The 19,059-nt window shown below is 39.1% G+C and overlaps 1 protein-coding gene and 1 long non-coding RNA gene across 3 annotated transcripts in view; one reads left to right on the forward strand and one right to left on the reverse strand.

Moving 5' to 3' along the window:
• Window positions 1-7,152: 7,152 nt before the first annotated feature.
• The window catches only part of LOC134600874 (uncharacterized), a 97,075-nt gene continuing 85,168 nt past the window's right edge, over window positions 7,153-19,059 (reverse strand). The window contains exon 3 of the long non-coding RNA XR_010090372.1: window positions 7,153-7,284. This is a non-coding gene — a long non-coding RNA (uncharacterized LOC134600874). The remainder of the gene's footprint in view (window positions 7,285-19,059) is intronic.
• Window positions 8,353-17,323, forward strand: IRF1 (interferon regulatory factor 1). 2 transcript variants are annotated; one of them, XM_063447427.1, is made up of 10 exons: window positions 8,353-8,508; window positions 10,751-10,841; window positions 11,372-11,471; window positions 11,580-11,756; window positions 12,147-12,196; window positions 12,319-12,445; window positions 13,127-13,255; window positions 14,164-14,183; window positions 14,664-14,789; window positions 16,097-16,213. In XM_063447427.1, exons 2-10 carry the CDS (start codon window positions 10,755-10,757, stop codon window positions 16,127-16,129), a joined length of 849 nt encoding a protein of 282 aa, XP_063303497.1. In that variant the 5' UTR covers window positions 8,353-8,508; window positions 10,751-10,754; the 3' UTR covers window positions 16,130-16,213. The 2 variants fall into 2 exon arrangements, with proteins under 2 accessions (XP_063303497.1, XP_063303496.1); XM_063447426.1 differs by having other exon boundaries at window positions 8,355-8,508; window positions 14,664-14,784; window positions 16,097-17,323.

A 19,059-nucleotide genomic window follows, 5' to 3' on the forward strand; every position in this document is an offset into this window, starting at 1 on the left:
AAGTAACATTCCAAACACCATAGCAACTACATCCGCATGTTATCAATGAAAAAAAAGAAAAATAGTATGAAAACATGAAAAGTGAATGTATGTCTCCGGAGTGATTGCTGTCACAAATAAACTTTACTGGCAAATAGAGTGATCGGACTGTGTGTGGACTACAAGGGTGGCACAGGAACCTAACACATTTCATAGTAGCAGTGGTGCTTACCCACATAATAAAGCACATTCATTTAATCTGTTTACATTTTTGCACAGGCCCTTGTAATGAATATTTTTCACATGACGATTTACTGTAAATGCTACTTTACATTAGCATTTATTAACCAAGTCACGAGGAATCAGATTCTCCAAACAACTTGAATGAATTTGCTTTGGTTAAAATAAACAATAGTCACAAATGAATGGAATTTAATCACAGATGGGAATTAATCTCTACGTAATGCTAACAAATTGTGGCAAGTCAAATGCATTGAACTAGGCCCAGTTGTGCTAATATTAGCCTCTGATATCCCACTGTGCTCTTCTAGTGGTTTTGGTGATATCTCAAAAAATGTTAATGATTATTTTTGATATAAAACTGCAGCTTAAAGCTCACACTACAGCTCACACTACAGCATCACCCCCAAAAACATTGCTGGCAAAGAGGTGGGAATGTGCCTAAAGACATTCTTTAAGCAGCAATCCAGAACACAGGAGTAAAGCAAAACATTATTTTATATGCATAAAAATAAAGTATATCTAATTATAACTTTGTCAAGCCTGTCCTATATGAAGGGCCAACTTTTCCACTTGCCCAAAGAGGGCCCTCTCTTTTTATCCTAATTTCCCTATTTTCTAACACCTCTATATTGTTGGTGTGTCTGAGTGTATAACAGAGAAACCAGACTGTGTACATAAGATACATTGTTTTTGTTCTGTTACATTTTAGTTGCAAAAATAGTAATTACTAAATCACCTAAATTTTCTAAGAACAGCACCGCCTCTCTGGCCACATCCCAAAAATGAAATTGCCCCTCTTTGATTCAGCCACAGTAAGTGTCCCATGGACCCCCACTACCTGTAAATATAGTTTTTTGCTGCCTACTATTTAAAAGCAAAAGCTTGCTACATACTTCCCAACATTGGGGCATATAAAATCAGTCCAATATAGCCCAATATCCTCCTGTCAGCATGTGGCAGTTTGGTATATCCTAACATACCTACATCTACCTATTTTTCTGTCCCAGACTACATACCAGGATCAAGCTTCTGAAGAGTGGACAAGTGAAAAATGAGGCGAGATGGTTCAGAGTTTCTAATGAGTGAAAGAGAGGAGATGGAAGGTGTGAGAAGGGCAATCTTCCTCAGGGCAAAAGGGGCAATTTACAGGGGGCCTACAACCGTTGCCCCTTGCACACTGCGGTGGATTAAACCAGAGAGAGCCCATGCCAGTGGAATTGGGGTCTTTCTGCTTGCGCCAGCCACCGCACTTAATGGCTAAAGATGATATTACAGCCACTAACCCTCTCAGTACAGCCATTTTCCCCATTACAGCCATTACTCCCAACTACAGCTTCTGTTTTACCACTGCAGCCTCTATACCCATTACAGCCCTTATCTCCCATTGCAGCCACTACCCTCCCAGTACAGCCCTTTTCCCCATTACAGCCATTACTCCCAACTACAGCTTCTGTTTTACCACTGCAGCCTCTATACCCATTACAGCCCTTATCCCCCATTACAGCCCCTAATTCCCAACTACAACTTCTGTTTCCACAGTACACTACTAACCCCCATATTAGCCCCTGTTCCTCCATTACCGCCCCATCCCCCATTAGAGCCCCTAATTCCACGCACCCCAAACTACATCTCCTATCCCATACTACACCCTACAACAACCCCTATCCTACTTTACAGCCCCTATACCCTCATCCACCACCTCATACTACAGCCCCTAAACCACCATTATAGCCCCTATTTGCTCACTGCAGCCTCTATACCCCATTACAGCTCCAATTCCCTCACTACAGCCTCTATCCCCCAATTACAACCCATACCCCTCCCCCCCCCCCCCCCTACGCCCCTGCAACAAAATCCTAATCTCCCCATTACAGATCCTACCCCCCTATTATGGCCCCTAATTGTCCAGTACAAATCCACAATTACAGCACCTAGTCTCTCCATTTCAGCCACTATACCCCTATTAAAACACCTAACTATTAACTACAGCTCCTGCCTCCCAACAACAACCCCTATCCCACTTTAAAACCTGTATATCCCTATCCCTTACACTACATCCCCTATCCCATACTACAGCCTCTATCCCCCAATTACAGCCCTTATTCTCCTCATTTCAGCCCCTTACTTGATACTACATCCCCGATTCCCCTTTTAAAACAGCTAACTTCCAACTACAGCTCCTGCCTCCCAACAACAACTCTTATTCTACTTTACATCCCCTATACTCCCATCCCCCAGACTACATCCCTTATCCCATACTACAGACCCTATTTTCTCATTGCAGCCTCTATCCCCCATTACAGCCCCTATTTGCTCACTGCAGCTTCTATTTGCCATCACAACCCAAATCATCCCGTTACAGTCCTTATTTGCTCACTGCACCTCTATTCCCCATTACAGCCCTTACTCTCCCTATTTCAGTCCCTTACTCGCTACTACAGCCCCTATTCCCCTACTACAACATTTAACTTCCAACTACAGCTCCTGCCTCCCAACAACAACTCTTATGCTACTTTACATCCCCTATACCCCCATCCCCCACACTACATCCCTTATACCATACTACAGACCCTATTTTCTCATTGCAACCTCTATCCCCCATTACAGTCCCGGTTCCCTCACTACAGCTCCTATCCCCCACTACAAAAATCATATTCCCACTGTCTCCCCTCTATAGCCCCTATTCCCCCTCCATATCCCCAGTTCCTTATTATTTACCCAACTATAGCTCCTTTCCTCCCATTACATCCCCTATCCTCTCCATACTACAGCCCCTATCGCCCCTCCCCCCCTCCCTCTCAACACTGCAGACCTTATGCAGGGCTGGCGCTACTGGCAGTGGCAAAACTAGAGGGGTCGCTGAGGTTGCGAGTGCGCCCCCTGTATTCCACCTGTCAGGTGGCCAGCTGCCCACCTTAGGGCTTCCCAGGAGACGGCCAGCTGTTTGCCAAGGCAGAGTAGGCACCTGCTTATCTGAATGGCTATTGCCTACTCTGCCGAAATATTTGTGTCCTGGGGGTGGCTGAGCATGGGCAGCAAGTGAGAGCTATTTCTCATTGCTCCCTTTCGCGCCATGTGTGGTGATGCCAGGATTACAAATATGACGTCACTCTGGCGTATAAGGGAGCAGTGAGGAAGAACAAGAAGATTCAAGCAGCCTTGATAGACCCCAGGGAGAGGACCCACTGGAAGGCAGGATGTGCCTAAAAAAATATTAAAAGAAAAGATTATAAATAAAATAGCAGTGAGTGTATGTCAGTGTATGTGTACCAATAGTAGCATAAGGGGGCTCTTCTTTGATTCTTGAACCAGGGCCCTGTGATTCCTTGTTGCACCCCTGGATGTAGCCTCTCTGCCAGGCTTGTACTGCTCCCAAGATGCATTGTTGTTTACAGCCAGAGTTAAGATTGGCTGCAGTTTGCAGGACACGACATAAAGTGTGACAAGGAATCTTAATGCTGCCTGCGCACAACAACAGTGCAACTTACAGGCACGTTAAATCCCCTGTCAGCTGTCAGTCACCTTTCCCTCGTCTAGTCTGCTTAATGCCAACTCCCACAAAGTTCAGCCAATCCATGAACAGGATTAAGGTCGCCAGCCAATGAAGAGCAAGCTGAGCAGCATCACTTCCTCCTTCTGACTCTCCCCACACGTTGACCAAAAGGCAGCTGCCGGTATGGAGGTTTGAAGGAGCCCTGCACTGCTCATATAATTAGATCCTGACTTGTTGTAAATAATTCAATGGGTACTGCCACTTAGAAATTATTAAGAGTTTTTAACTTATAATAGTGTCTGTCAGGGGCATACCTGGAGCATTTGGCACCCCGGGTGGATCTTATATTTGGCACCCCCCCCCCACAATGTAAAAAATACCCACACATTTTTATATATATTTTTTTATGTATTTAGCATTGAGCAGTGTTAGCATTTTTTTTTTATGTATTTAGCACTGAGCAGTGTTTGTGTGTTTGAATGTAAGCACTTTTTTTGTATGAAGTATGTGTGATTGAATGTAAGGGTGTGTTTGAATGTAGTGTTGATATTTGGATGCAGGGGTGTATTTGTGTGCAGTCAAAATGCTGAGATGTATGCACATATACACATATACTCAAATATACACACACTGGCACACATGTAGACACACAGATGCACACACTAGCACATACCGATCCACAGACACATAGGTATACACATGCAGATACATAGAAACACAGTCATGCACAGATACAGACAAACATTGACACATATACAGATAGAGACACACAGATACAAACACACATATAGATACAAACACACACACTTACAGACACACACTGACACACATGTACAGAGGCACAGACACATATACAGATATACACACATACACTGACACACAGATACAAACACAGACACACAGACACACATACGGATACACATATATATACACACATACAGATACAAAGACACACACGTGTCAGGGTACCTGAAGTCTCTACCTCTGGGAGAGGTAGAGACTTAGACGTCTATCCATCCGGACGGTCTGTTTCCCCTGTTCCTCGCGGTCCACCCGGTCACATAAACGCCGGCCGCGAGGGAGTCACTTCCTTTTGTAGCATGACGTCCGGAAGTCGACGTCATGACGCCAACCCGGAACGACCTGTCACTCAATTGTTTGGAGACTAATCAGGACTCGTCGGAGGCGTGTCTACCCTTCTGAGCCAGGGTATTTAACAGTGCTTCTCTCATTTGCTCATTGCCCTGTCGTGGTTCTAGCCTGCCTAGTCACACAGTGCTCTGGTATTTTCTGTTATCCCTTTGGTTCCGACCCGGCTTGTTTGACTTACTCTGTTTACCTCTGTTATCCTTGACCCGGCTTGTTCCTCGCTTACCTGTCCTCTCGTTCCCTCGACCTCGGCTTGTCTCTGACCATTCTCTATATTCTCCGTACGTTAGTCCGGCCATTCTAAGGTCCGGTATACGTATCCTGTACCTGTTTGTACTCTGCGTGTTGGATCCCTGTCCCGATCCTGACAACACGAGAGTGTTGCCTGGGTTACCATAGCAACGTGTGACATTGCTCTAGCGATCGTGAGAACAGAGGACATGCTGCTGCTGGATGTGGAGACTCCTGCAAGCAGCATGAAAGAGTGCCCCGGGGGGGCGGGGCCTGACCACTGACTGAGCAGGACGCAGGCTGAGGGAGCTCCTCAGCCTAAATACTTTTCTAAGCAAAAAAGGACAATCTACCCTCTAATTCCCTCTGACATGAAAAAGTGCCCCGGGGGGGCGGGGCCTGACCACTGACTGAGCAGGACGCAGGCTGAGGGAGCTCCTCAGCCTAAATCCTTTTCTAAGCAAAAAAGGACAATCTACCCTCTAATTCCCTCTGACATGGGCATGCCTCGACAGGGGTATGTGGGGGCAACCTATTGGGGTGAAACCTCGAAGGCAATGCGTACTCTTGGAGATGAGGGTTCCCTGCGGCCTGTAACTTCCTACAGGGCGGGGGATGCGGCCAGTCCCCCGTCCATCATACACTCCATGGACAACTTATGTCCCGCTTTCTCCCCCTCTGGGCCGGTGGGGTTATCCCGGCCCCCGCTGGGCTATATGCTGAGGCCCCCCAGACATGTTGGGAGAAGTGCAACAACAAATTGAGCGCCGAGCGGCGGCACACAAGATGGCGGACGCACCCGCGCCTCTGAAACAGGACCCAGTGCCGCGTCAAGACGACCACATGGACCCACTTAGCCACATTGAAGAGCGTCTGGAAGCAGCCTTCAACCGCTTTTGGGCAACCTTAATGGACCGGATGAAGCGGGCACCCCCTGCAAAACTACTCATTTTAATTTTACATCTCTCTATCACTATGCCTAGGATTTGTATAGCCTAGTATCACTCGCTCAATAGTTAACCCAGACATGCTCTGCCTAGCCTGTAATTTAACCAACAACAAAAAATACACCTATAATCTTATGCATGACTAGTTGTGTTGAGCGCACACTTTGCCTAGCAGGATATACTACAATACTTATTTATTGTGCAAACTTCAAAGAAGCAAAGTGTTACTTTACCCTACTCATGTCTGTTTAGTATAATTATTTTCTGTTTGACTAGCTTATGACATAGCGTAAAAACCTACTATCCAGAAAGTTACAAGCGATGTTGTTTCGTGTTATGTATTGAAATGCTTCAGCAACGTAAATCTATACTGTTCATAACCTTATTTACTTAAAAAATGTGCTAGATCCACCGTCTACCCCTATGTTTAAACTGTTTACCACGCGCTAGAGGACTGCCTTTGGGGTACCTCACAAGCGACTGTAATAATCGTATGCACAACTAAAATAAAGAATAAAAGAACAAAAAAAAAGCGCCCCGGGCACCCCCCTAGTGAGTGGCACCCGGGGTGGACTGCCCCCGCCACCTCCCCTTAGTACGCCACAGGTGTCTGAGTATCCCAAAGTTTGGATGTCATGGAAATACGTTATTTTTTTTTAATATAATAGCATTTTTTAAAAAAATTCCTACACAATGTTGGAATAATAAAAAAGTACCATTATATATATATATATAAGTACCGCTAACTCAGTATGTGCAATGTTTCAACTATTCAAATCAGTGAAGTGGTCGTGGTGATTGTAGTAAGCCTTTCAATATAATTTATACACTTCACTCACAATTTGGACAAAAACGGATATAGGGCAGCTGGAATGGAGTGCTCCTGTGGGTTACCTGATTAACAGGTCTGATGCGCTGTTTTATTTACAAGCTACTGCAGTTCTGAGGCACCCTGAGAACTAAGAGCGAGCTCATGGTATCTTTTGCAATGATACAAAGTTGTAACGTTGCTTAGAATGACCCCTTAAAACCGAACAAAACTATTCTATTTACCATGATACAGGCATATTGTTTAACAGTTCAAAAGAAACAAAATAGACAGACCTGATACAACTATCCGGATGAGTACTGGATCACAGAACCAAAACAAGGAACTATTCCTTTAGTTCCAGGATACTTGTCACATATTTCGAAAATATGGAAGTGTCTCTGAAGAATGCATTTTTGTCAGTATGGTGGCAACTATATGGGAGAAGATGAGAGACAGAGAGACAAAGATTAATATTAACCCATTAAGACCAGATGATTAGGCAAATCCCAATATTTAATGACAGGGCTGGCATGTCACTGATCTTTTTTTTGCAGTTTTACAATTCTCCACATGCCCCAAGTAGGGCATTCGAAAAGCAAAATACAAAGGTAGTTCCAGCAGGTGGACATGAACAAGCAGACGCAAATAAATGCTTACTTAATGAACTATAAAAAGAAAACTCTGACCTGCCAAATTTAGGCTAAAAAAGTAAACCCTCTTTCTATAGCGATGGTGGACACTTTTTCTAAACGTACTATTTTAACCTAAATTTGGCTATACCTTGTTCAAGTTGAGGCAATGGATAAACCCCTTATATTGTAAATACGTACTCAGAAACCACACTCCCCGGGGCTTGCATAGGCCCCATAATTAAAATGTCCTTATCATTTGAGTTTCTGCCCCCCCCCCCCCCCCCCCATGTCCCTTGTTTGTATAACTCCAGCCATTTGGACCCTACTCAGAGTCTGTGAATTGACCCAACCAATGAGAGACTCCCACAACCCCTGTGAGATACTACAGACCCCAAAATTGAGATAACCAACTCTCATCTTGCACAGTCAACCAATAGGTCAGAACTCAAACCATTGTACTATAAAAACACATTTCTCTGAATGTATACAGTCCCAATATTAAATATACTTCATTTTGAGATTGCTTTATTTACTAAACTCATGGCCATAAATAATTTCTACAAAATAAATAAGTTTACTAAACAATGCAGTGAAACTGAGCACAGGAAGAGAAATGAACTACATATGCAGTCATTGATTTTTTTTTTTTTTTTTTGTTCAACCACCAATCAGCTGCAATTCAAGACTGTCACTGGTTTATTGTAAAGGGAGGGTGAAGGAGAGTTGGGGACTTCCCCCTGAACACCATGCTATACAACAGCATGATTTCCCAGAAATGATGCTCGCTAATGAGTTCCACTGTGACCAATAGGGGCGCCGTAACGTTTGCTGGGCTGGACTTGCTCTTTATAATACCTGGGCTTCCCCACAACATCTAATATATTCTCTGTAGCTTGATCAAGAAAAGATCTTTCAAGGAAAATATTATTGCACCTACTTTGCTCTCTACCAAGAACAGCAGAAGGATTATTACTTATCTTTTATATTTTCTAAGTGACAGCAGGATTGTACAAGCCAGAAAAGGTACAGTGTGCAGCTATACACTCATTGATACATCACTTGTCTAACCTGGAACTTTTATTCATGCACCCTAGTAAATCTGACATATTGCGCACATGCAAAATAAATATGCATTTGAAGTTTTAGTGAGGCTGAGTTGGATGTTATCTATTGAATGTGGATTTGTATTTTATTTTATTTTTTATAATTTTTGAGTTATTAAACACATCTAAAAATATTTATGCATTTTCTATGCATTTGAATGTGTTTTTCTGCAGAATTCTGTAGATTGTTGCTGGTTTAAAATCTTGGCAGTAATTCCAGCACGCATTTTCATTAAATCCATTGTACAGCGCTGCGGAATGTGTTGGCTCCTTATGAATAATAATTTGCAACACTGCAATAGTTTTAAAAATGCTCTATTCTATTAGACAACAGGCAGTGTTTTATCACTTGTCAGTTATTATCATTGTCAAGTCAATGCAATAACTATTGTTCCAAGTTTAGAATCCAGCTCTAAAACTGAAAATGCAACAAAAGTATATAAAAAAAAAAGAATGATATAGTATTATTAGAATGTAGCTCAAAAGCGGCAAATGTTATAATTTTTGCATTTATAAATATATATATACATATGCAAATATTTTATAAATCAATAAATATGCATGCAGCGTGTTGTGTTGCAGCGACCGGCAGAGTGAATGAGGAAGTGCTGGGAGAAAAAAAACAAAGTCTGTTAGACAGCAGGGGAGGAGTGAAACAGGGGCACAAAGGGCACAACCATGTAAAGGCTATTGCAGGGTGTTATTGTCATCATAAATCTATATTTGCATAGATTTAAGGAGCGTCCTTTAGGTTTATAGTTATGCTGATAACGTGCCTAAGATCTCTAAAGTATCTTGCACGAATAAAAAAAAAAAAAAATAATAATAATAATCTAAATTTGAGGTTATTGCTAAAAGCTAACAGCTGGTTCGTTCCTGTGTATCTGTCACGCACATGGCTCCGAATGTTGATTTTCATGTAATTAAATTGCTTACCAGGAGATCATTGAGAAATGTTTTTTTGGCAAACATTCCATGTGAATGTTCCAAGAAATGAAGTAAATACATTAGAAAATGTAGTGTAATGGCTTCCCTTGGTTGCTATAAAGGACTAAATGCACAGTTGTTGTGGACAGAACTCTTGACAACATGCATGTAGTAACCCTGTGGCACCACAGGAGTTATCAGCTGCAGCTGTGTTTGGGATTTTTTGCAAGCTGTCAGCTTTCCCTCCATTAGTGATATACAGTGCAATACAGACAAGGGGTGTGGTCGTGCACAAAAGTTCAGCCATAAGAGGGATCTGTGTGCAGACTGCCTACTGCCTTCCAACTTTAGCTTTTAATTAAAATATAAAAAAACAAAACTTCTGTGTATACAGTCACGTATAAATGTGTAGCAAGAGGCAGGTAGAGTCCACAGCTCCGTTCATTGGAACTTAACATTATTATTCGCTTTATCTGTAAAAGCTCCAACATGTTCTGTAGCGCCATACAATAGTTCACATGCACATGCTATGATTACCGCAGATTAATTTATCTGTTAGTGATTTATTTGAATTCTCATGTCTCGAGTGGTGGTTTTTGTAAACATTACGCTGCCAGAAAAAAAGCAAAACACACACTGTGCACTTTGTGGCAGAGAATGAGTTAAAATTTTGGCTTGATCGGTCTCCTTAGTTTATTGTATGACATTAAATCCCTTGGCATAGCCATGAAAACTTTGATTTGTATTGTGTACAACTAAATTCAGTGCACCTGATTTACTTTTTTTGTTATCAAGTATGTGCCTAAAAATATGTAGATTTCATATATTAATTGGGCAGAAGACAAAACGAGATTAGCGTAGGAAGTATTGTTCCTGAAGAAATCTATTTTATATTTATATTCCTTCCGGTATTATGTTACAACTCACAAGGTGGCAGTAAGACGATAGAACAGCTAAACATGTCCAAGTGTAAACACGAGGATAGGAGGACACCGTCCACATGTATGCACTAGTTTGTATTACTCAAGCTGTGTCAGCCACAACTGTTTTAACTGGTATTCCCCCAGATAATCATTGGGCCTCAGGGTTTTTTTTTTTTTAATCATTTTAAGCCAAATTTAAAAGAAAAAAAAAAGTTACTGACTTGTTTCAGTGATTATGACCACAACTACATATATATCTATATATATATATATCAGCTTAATTAAATTCAAAGCTTTTAAATCTTTTCACAGAAACATGCCTGTCCCACGTCTGCGGATGAGACCTTGGCTTGAAAAGCAGATTGAATCTAAGGCCATCCCTGGCCTCTCATGGGTTAACAAGGTAACCTATATATATATATATTTTTTGTATTCATATACAGTGCTTATCCATGTAGACTATGTAGTCATTCCAACAACAAAAAAATTGAAAAATAAAATAGTACATGTAATATATTTTATGATAACGTATATAAAGCTCATAAGTAGGAATTATCCCCAATTCTATTCACATACACCCTTTACAGGTAAAGATAACAACTTTTACATTTGAACTTCTAAGTAGAATACAACTAAATATGTAACCATGTTACAATTGAGAAAATACAATTATTTACTTATGTTAAAAAATCAACAATTATAATATTTTAAATGGACAACAATCTAGGCCAGGGGTGGGCAATCTTTGGCCCTCCAGATGTTATGGACTACATCTCCCTTGATACTTTGCTAGCATTAGGGCCCTAAGAGCATTATGGGAGATGTAGTCCAAAACATCTGGAGGGCCAAAGATTGCCCACCCTGATCTAGGCTATTATTTGCTTAAACATTTACATAGTAAGACAAAATCATTTTATATTTCTTTTCAATCAGGAAGAAAAACTTTTCCAGATCCCTTGGAAGCATGCAGCAAGACAAGGCTGGGACATTAATAAGGATGCTTGCCTGTTCAGGAGCTGGGCTATTCACACAGGTACACTTCTTATAGTAATCTACTAGGTGTGTTATCTACAGTTGAAAGTGGTTTAGATAAATCAGATTAGATTATTAGCTGTACTTATTTTTTTCATTTTCATTCAAGGGAGATTCAAAGAAGGAGAAAAGGAACCTGATGCTAAAACGTGGAAAGCGAACTTCCGATGTGCTATGAACTCTTTACCTGATATACAAGAACTTAAGGACAAAAGCGTGTACAAAGGATCAAGTGCTGTCCGCGTTTACAAAATGCTACCTGCCCAAGTCAAGGTAGAACGAAAAGGTAAGAGATAAGGATATAGATATATATATTATATATGCCTGTATGTACTGTATGGTTTCATATTGTTTGTGATATGTATATGCCATGTAATATGCATATACTGTATGTGATAATAAATGGTATGTGGGATATTTTAAATGGTTAGTGTGATTATATCTTAATATAACATTTCATCAAAGAAAATAAAGACGTTAAATAAAGACGGTCACGGGGGATTGGTTTATGTCCTCTATTCTTTACCTGTAAGCCCTATAACTAATAATACATATAATAATAACTAATAAATATGTTTTGCAAGGAAACTAAGGTTTACTGCTTTGTATAAATTACAGAATTTCCAATATTAGAATTTTAAACTAGACTTTTCTTTTGTGTTTTTTTTTTTTACAGAACGGAAGTCCAAGTTAATAAAGGATGCAAAGAGCAAACTTAGTAAAAAGGTACTTTTTGTTTTATAATGTAGTACTCACACTGCTTGTGCATAATGTCTTAATTAGTACTGTCAACAAACTTTATAATTATGTTACCAATGACTAAAAGTATATATTTTTTTCTCTTGTAGGGTTCTGATTCATCGCAAGAAGAAATTGAGGAGGCTGTTAAACACACTCACCCTATGGGAGACCATTGCTACACTTCAAATGTCTTCACAGAACAAGAAATAGCCATTGCAAATGTAGACATCATGGGTGAGACATTATTTTTACAAATCTTAAAATGCTCAACTATTCTTGCAGTAACAATGTTGTAGATCTAATCCATTTTTTTAACTTAGTGCCCAACATCTACATCATCAACTGCATTAGAAGTTTTATCTTTTTTGTTTTTTTTTATCAGTGATAAAAAGTTGAATTAAGGCAAACAGACATTATAACCCAAAATGCACAACATGTTATTCTTGTGACTTTTCTTTATGGCCCTTCCATTATGCTATGGAATACTCTAACGTCTAGAATATAACAGAATATATGTTTAAAGTATTTGTTTTGATGGATTGTAATTAAATTAGAAGTCTGGTGCCTCTGATATGGCTCAGGCACATACGTTTACAACTGTTTCTTCATTCAGTGTCTGATATTTTCAGTAAGTTAAAATATCAGACTGTTGAAAAACAAGCTGTCATTTCTCAAAATTAAGGCAGCCGTACTCATGTACTGGGCATTTAAATGTGGATGACAAAGGTTCAAGACAGATTGAGATTCAGTCTTTGAATATGAAGACTTTCAATTTAATACCTTAATAGCGTACGGTCTGATATCTGCATATTAAGGCTAAAGAAAACAATATAAATAAATGTTTGACAATTTTTAATGAACATCTAATTATCATTAAAAAAATACTTGAAATCTAACACAAGCTTTTTTTTGCAGATTTACTTGAAAGTGAAGAAGTCACCAGCAGTATGAAAGAATGGAATAACCAGTTGGATATACCATTACCTGACAGTACAAATGATATGTACCCTTTCCAAGTCTCTCCCATCACTTCTTCCTCAGAAGGTAACTATCAAAGATCAATATAAAATATGTATTTACTTTACTGAATCAAGGCAGAATTGTATTGTATGACTAGATAAGCATTTTCATGTGACATAGAAATATTGTAGTTTTAGATGATGGTAAAGTCTAAAGAGATACAAAAAGTCAGTAAGGGACCAAACTGGACACTTTAATTTTAGGGGTGTGGGTAGGGGCGTGGCCAGATGCAGAACTGTACTGAGAAATGTAAAGTTTCTTACTAATAACAATTTATGCAACTAAAATGTAATTTAGAACAAGGACATTGAATCTTATTTACACAGACTGATTTAAAAACATGACTGAGGGAATTATTGCGGTGTCCTACATTAGGAAAGAAAATAGGGACAGAGGGATTTGGGCTCAAAATAAGGACTGTCCCTCCTAAATAGGGACACTTTGCAGAGATGTGAAAGGGGAGCAGAAACCCAACACCTTGATAGGTCGGTCTTACACCATGTGACTCAGCAGAAGCAATAGGCAGCTAAGCACACAATACTAGTGGTGACAGGTGAATATAGTGCAATTGTTTACAATAAATGTAAAGGAATTCAATGTTTTAAGGAAAGGAAACATGATCATTGTATCTTGTTTTAATGTATGACATGGAAAACACTTTGCAATCTCTTGTTTTGTTAATGAAAACGTCTAAAATTGTTAAAATAAAATGTTGGATATTAGCAATGTTTATTTAACTAACTCCATCATGTCGTCTTCAGATATCAAATAATTTTTAAGCTGGACTGCTAAATTTCTGTTTTATTTTTAGAAAGTATATTTTAGTAATATTGTATTTATTCACATTATAACTTCATATTATACATATAAACAGTCTAGGAATTAAAATGATTTCAATCTCAAATTAAATTCCATTTTCTTTTCTGTTACAGAGGAGGAAGATGAAATAAAGGTAAGTTACTATCCTTTTTTTCCTGAACCTAAAAGAAATAGCTTAAACTAGGGGTAGCCAAATTGTAGACCCCAAGATGTTTTAAAACCACAGCTTCCATGATGCCTAAGGCATGCTAACAACATGCAAAACAGTGATTTATACATAGTGTAGGAGTTAGAACAGGTGAAGTTTTCCAGAGATAAGTTGCATTCCAAAAATATGTGAAACATTACTTCTCTGGCACTTGTTTAGCATCAGCAATCCAGAAAAAATCCAAGGATCAACAAGCATTATTGTTTTGCACACCAGGCTCACAAGAGTTTAGATTCACAGTAGCAAGACAGCTTAAGCTTACTCATATCTGGCCTAGAATGTAGTATGTGTTTTAAATGCACTATTTATGAATGTAGTTATTGTAAGTGCAGTCTAAGAATACAAAATGCATCATGATTTTCTGTGTGAATCCCATGAATGTTAATGTTTTGCTGTTTATTTCAGAAGTGGGATCCAAATGTTGAATGGCAACAGACCAACATAGATGGCATCAGATATTTTACGAATGAATCTGGCGTCCAAAACAACTGCATAACAGAGATGAATCCAGTGTTCGATGACCTAAGTAAGGTGGCTGGTGTACATACATTTTCTATAATTTAATAAAATAAATAAGTGTATTGCTTATCTTTATAGATGATGATCACCACTGAAGCATTTATATTTGTGCTTTATTTTAATACCCTCAATATACTTAAACGGAAAAAACAGTGGCAATATTCAACATTTTAGACAATTTTAGAAATTGTCTCAACAAAACAAAGATATTGCAATTGCAGGAGACTAAACCACAACAAAATGGCAGTGAGTGAGCAGGCCAGAACCTATCAAATCTATTAAAGTTGTATTGCTGCCTGGAGTATCCCTTTAAGGCCATAATAGCTGAAATTGAAACCTTTTTAAAGTCAACTATGCTTCCAGTTGTACCTTTTTTTGGTCTAATTTTTTTTAAATAAACTTTGATTTTCTGGCAGTTCTCAATTAAGTGAACAACCATGTTGATGTATAACTGTCACTTCACTATGCAAAACTACCTAAAAGTTAAGGGTTGTTGGTTTTTTTTAATCCTCGTGGTGCTTAGTGTGCAGATGCATGTACATTACCATGCATACGTGCACCTGGAACATCATGAGGTGTTAACCTCACACATAGAAGTGCTGTGGTGGAAGGCGTGTTCTATGCTTTCCTCTGCACTCTTCACCTCAGAGACCACTTCAATAGCATTCATTAGGGTGATGGATTGATAAACTGTAAATAAGTGTTCTAAAATGTCAGTGTATTTGCATGTAGTTTTCTTGTAAGTTCTGTTGCAGTTGTTGTCATAATAATTTTTCAATCTCATTAGGGTTAGTTATTCTCAGACTTACAGTTCCACAGACTAAGGCATTCTTGTCATTCTCAAATAAGGGCCATGTTTGTCCTCGTGGTACAACTTGTTTATAAAGAGAGTAATTTATAAGGCCGACCATGGCTAAAGATTCCAACTTAGCTGGATAGAGAACACTCTTCTGCAACAATTTTTCTTAACCAATAATAACATTCATCGCCCTGATCTACAGTGAGGTCTGGGGCACCTATTTATTTTTTATCACTGCTGCACTGAAAGAATGCAATGACATAGAAATGCAGAAACATGACTGAGGCTAGTCAGTGGCAAACTGAAATACAGATTGAAATAAAATGTATATATGCTGGTGTGTGGATTTTCATCTTTAAGTTATTCTGGAGCTGAACTATGTTTGTTTCTTTAATTAAATTGTACCACATCCTGCCAGTCATTTTTCTGCTTACATTCGCATGCTTTTTTAGACAGTGTAATTGTATTCATTCCTGTTTAGTTGTGTTTCTCACTTTGTTACATTTTTCTTTTATTCCAGGAGAAAATGACCCCCGGTTGCCAACAGATATGAGGACTGGGTTTGATATCTGGAAAGAGCACTCACTTTCATGGGCTACAGGACTGTCTCCTATTTGCTCTTTGTGAAATGAATCCTGCCTTATTAGAAAGTCTGTTTATCACTGAAAATAGTGACAATTAAGAAGATGTTTTCCTCTCTTTGGAATCAGAAACAAAAAAGAGAACCAAAACAATTATTTCTTCATGGCGCTTAACCATGGGATGGAATTATGAACTTCCTGTTGCTATTTTGTTTCTCAAAAACTTTAGCACAGAGCATTTCACTACATTCTTTCTGGTCATCTTAGAGGGGATTCTGCATTTCAGAATCTGTCTGGAAACACAAAACGTTGGTGCATCAGGGATCTGGAGACATCCTTTGGTAATGAGAGAATTTCATTAGTGTAGAAATATGTACTGGGTGGATTGGTCAAGCAGGGGAAAATCAAAATACTTGCTGGATAAGAAGAGCTGAGCTCAGAGTATGCATTATTTAACCGAACTCTGAAGAATAGGGCTTTGACACCAATAGCTATCATAGCTGTGAATTTCAGATTATTTGGAAAGATCTTATGACTGAACCACATGGGAATACTTTGCTAAACCAGTCATAAAGCACTTAATATTCATACACTTTGGAACTTCCTGTATATTTAACATTATTGCATTAACTGTGTGATGCGGCTATCAATTAAAAAAAAAAGTTCACTTATTTATTTAGATCAACTAAAGCCATACTGAATACATGTCTTACTGAACTGTAAAGTAACAGGAGAACATTCTGCTATAAAACACCCACAGATGTGAAAACAGGTGCAAAATTGCTCTCAGACTCCATTTTATAGCAAGTATGGATAAAAGACATGGAAAGTTATTACATCACAACGCACTTTATATTAGTGATGTGAGACATTTTACATGAACAGCTTCTGTCTTATTTGTGGGCCAAAACCTTGCAAAACATATGTTTAACATATACATATATATATAAAATCATTGTTTGCCATTCACAATTCAGCCACCTCAAACTGAATTTGAATGGATGATACGTGATAATGTTGGCATCCTATTAAAAACAGATGTATTCTTGGAACAAACAAGAATGCGCTGTTGGTGTGGGTGGTAATATTCCACTCTTGTAAATAGTATATGTAGTTTGTATAAAATATTTTCATGTGTGTGAATAAATTTTTATTTTAAAACTAAATTTTGTTTAAAGAATCTGATTTTGAAAATCTAAAAAGAAAAAATATGGTGTGAAGTAAAGCATCTGGTGCATTGTTTTGGATTGTACAGGAAAGTGAAAAAAGACACTGAGATAAAGAAGTATCCGGTTTTGTAGGGAAAACAATGCAATTAGTAAAACAGACATAAGCAGCGACGACGATCTGCAACTCAAGATGTTTTGGGAAAGTGGCTGTGGCTACCAAATGTTTTAAACCTACTGCTGTGTGTCTTAAAGAAAGGAGGCCCAAAATGGACATTTCAAACTGTTGTAGAGCTGCACATCCTATTGCATTTCTGCCAGTATAAAAGGACACTGTGACTACTTAAAGGGACACTTAATGTAGTTGTTCTGGTGTCTACAGCCTGTACTTGCGGGCTTTGTAATGTAAACACTCTTTTCTCTATGAAGAGATGCTGATTGGCATATTGTTTTGCGCAGAAGTCTCACAATGCTTTTCTATGGGAAAGCATTGGATTAGCTGAGATTGTCAAATAGAATGATCTCAGCTAAGGAGGCACAGCAGGGCGGAGTCAACTGCAACAGACCTGCGTAGACCACTTTCAGCTTATCAGAGCTGCTTATTGATTGTATGAATTGGGATTTTCAGGGTTATTTACTAAAGTGAAGAATTTTGGAAATTTAACATGCATCTCAAATATGAAGCCAAAATGAAATAATTCTCCAATTCAGTCATGCCCCCACTAAAATTTGAGATGCCTTTTGAAACCCTGATTGCCTTTTGAAACATCATCTTTCCAATTACAAGTTTATTTTGTGCCATTCTTATTCTTTCTAAGTTGGAATTGCTCCAAGTAGGGGTACATCTAGGATCCACTGGGCCCAAGTGCAAGAATAAAAAATATTTTTTTATTTAAGTATATTGACTTAAACAATACACCTGAGTGGGATGGTTGTGGTGGTTCTAGTTCACATATTATAGAAAGCCAAAAAGGTAAGTAAACATTCCAAATGCGATTCATCATAAATAGACCAAGACAATATTGTGAACATAATCCACTAACATATATAGTTAGGTGTGGCACAAACTCCACCAAATTCTTTGCATGCAAGAATTTTTTTTTTATTATCAGTGGAATAGAGGAGAGTTATGGTCTAAAAGATTAGGAAAAAAGACAAAGGGAGGACTAAACAAAAAGTGGGAAAAAGGCAAACAAGAAAGAGGAAACAAGGGAAAGAAGAAAAAACAACAATCCCCATGAAACAAAGACAAAGGGCTCTGCCCAGAGACAGGATCCATCTTACAGATGGGCCTCTCCCAGTCATCTAGTGTCAGGGTACCTGAGGTCTCTACCTCTGAGAGAGGTAGAGACTTAGTCGTTTATCCGTCTAGACGAGCCGTTTCCTCCGTTCCTCGCGGTCCATCCAGTCACTTAAACGCTGGCCGCGAGGGATCCGCTTCCTTTTCTAACATGACGCTCAGTACGTGACGTCATGACGCCAATCCCGAGTGACCTGTCACTCAATTGTCCGATATCAAATCAGGACTTGTCGGAGGCGTGTCTACTCTCCGGAGTCAGGGTATTTAAGCTTGCTTCTCTCTTCAGCTCATTGCCCTGTCGTGGTTCTAGCTTGTCTAGTCACTCAGTGCTCTTGTATTCTAGTATTCTCTTTGGTTCTGACCCGGCTTGTTGTACTATTCTGCTTATCTCTGTTATCCCTCTGACCCGGCTTGTCTCTCGCTTACCTGTCTTCTC

The sequence above is a fragment of the Pelobates fuscus genome, chromosome 3 (assembly GCF_036172605.1).
Source record: "Pelobates fuscus isolate aPelFus1 chromosome 3, aPelFus1.pri, whole genome shotgun sequence".
NCBI lineage: Eukaryota > Metazoa > Chordata > Amphibia > Anura > Pelobatidae > Pelobates > Pelobates fuscus.

Bases quoted from the DNA above. Each gene is read 5' to 3' on its own strand.
- IRF1 (XM_063447426.1), top strand. From the start codon at position 10,755: ATGCCTGTCCCACGTCTGCGGATGAGACCTTGGCTTGAAAAGCAGATT. The intron at 12,197-12,318 runs GTACTTTTTGTT...TTTCTCTTGTAG, and splicing joins AGAGCAAACTTAGTAAAAAG to GGTTCTGATTCATCGCAAGA. The intron at 14,785-16,096 runs GTAAGGTGGCTG...CTTTTATTCCAG, and splicing joins TCCAGTGTTCGATGACCTAA to GAGAAAATGACCCCCGGTTG.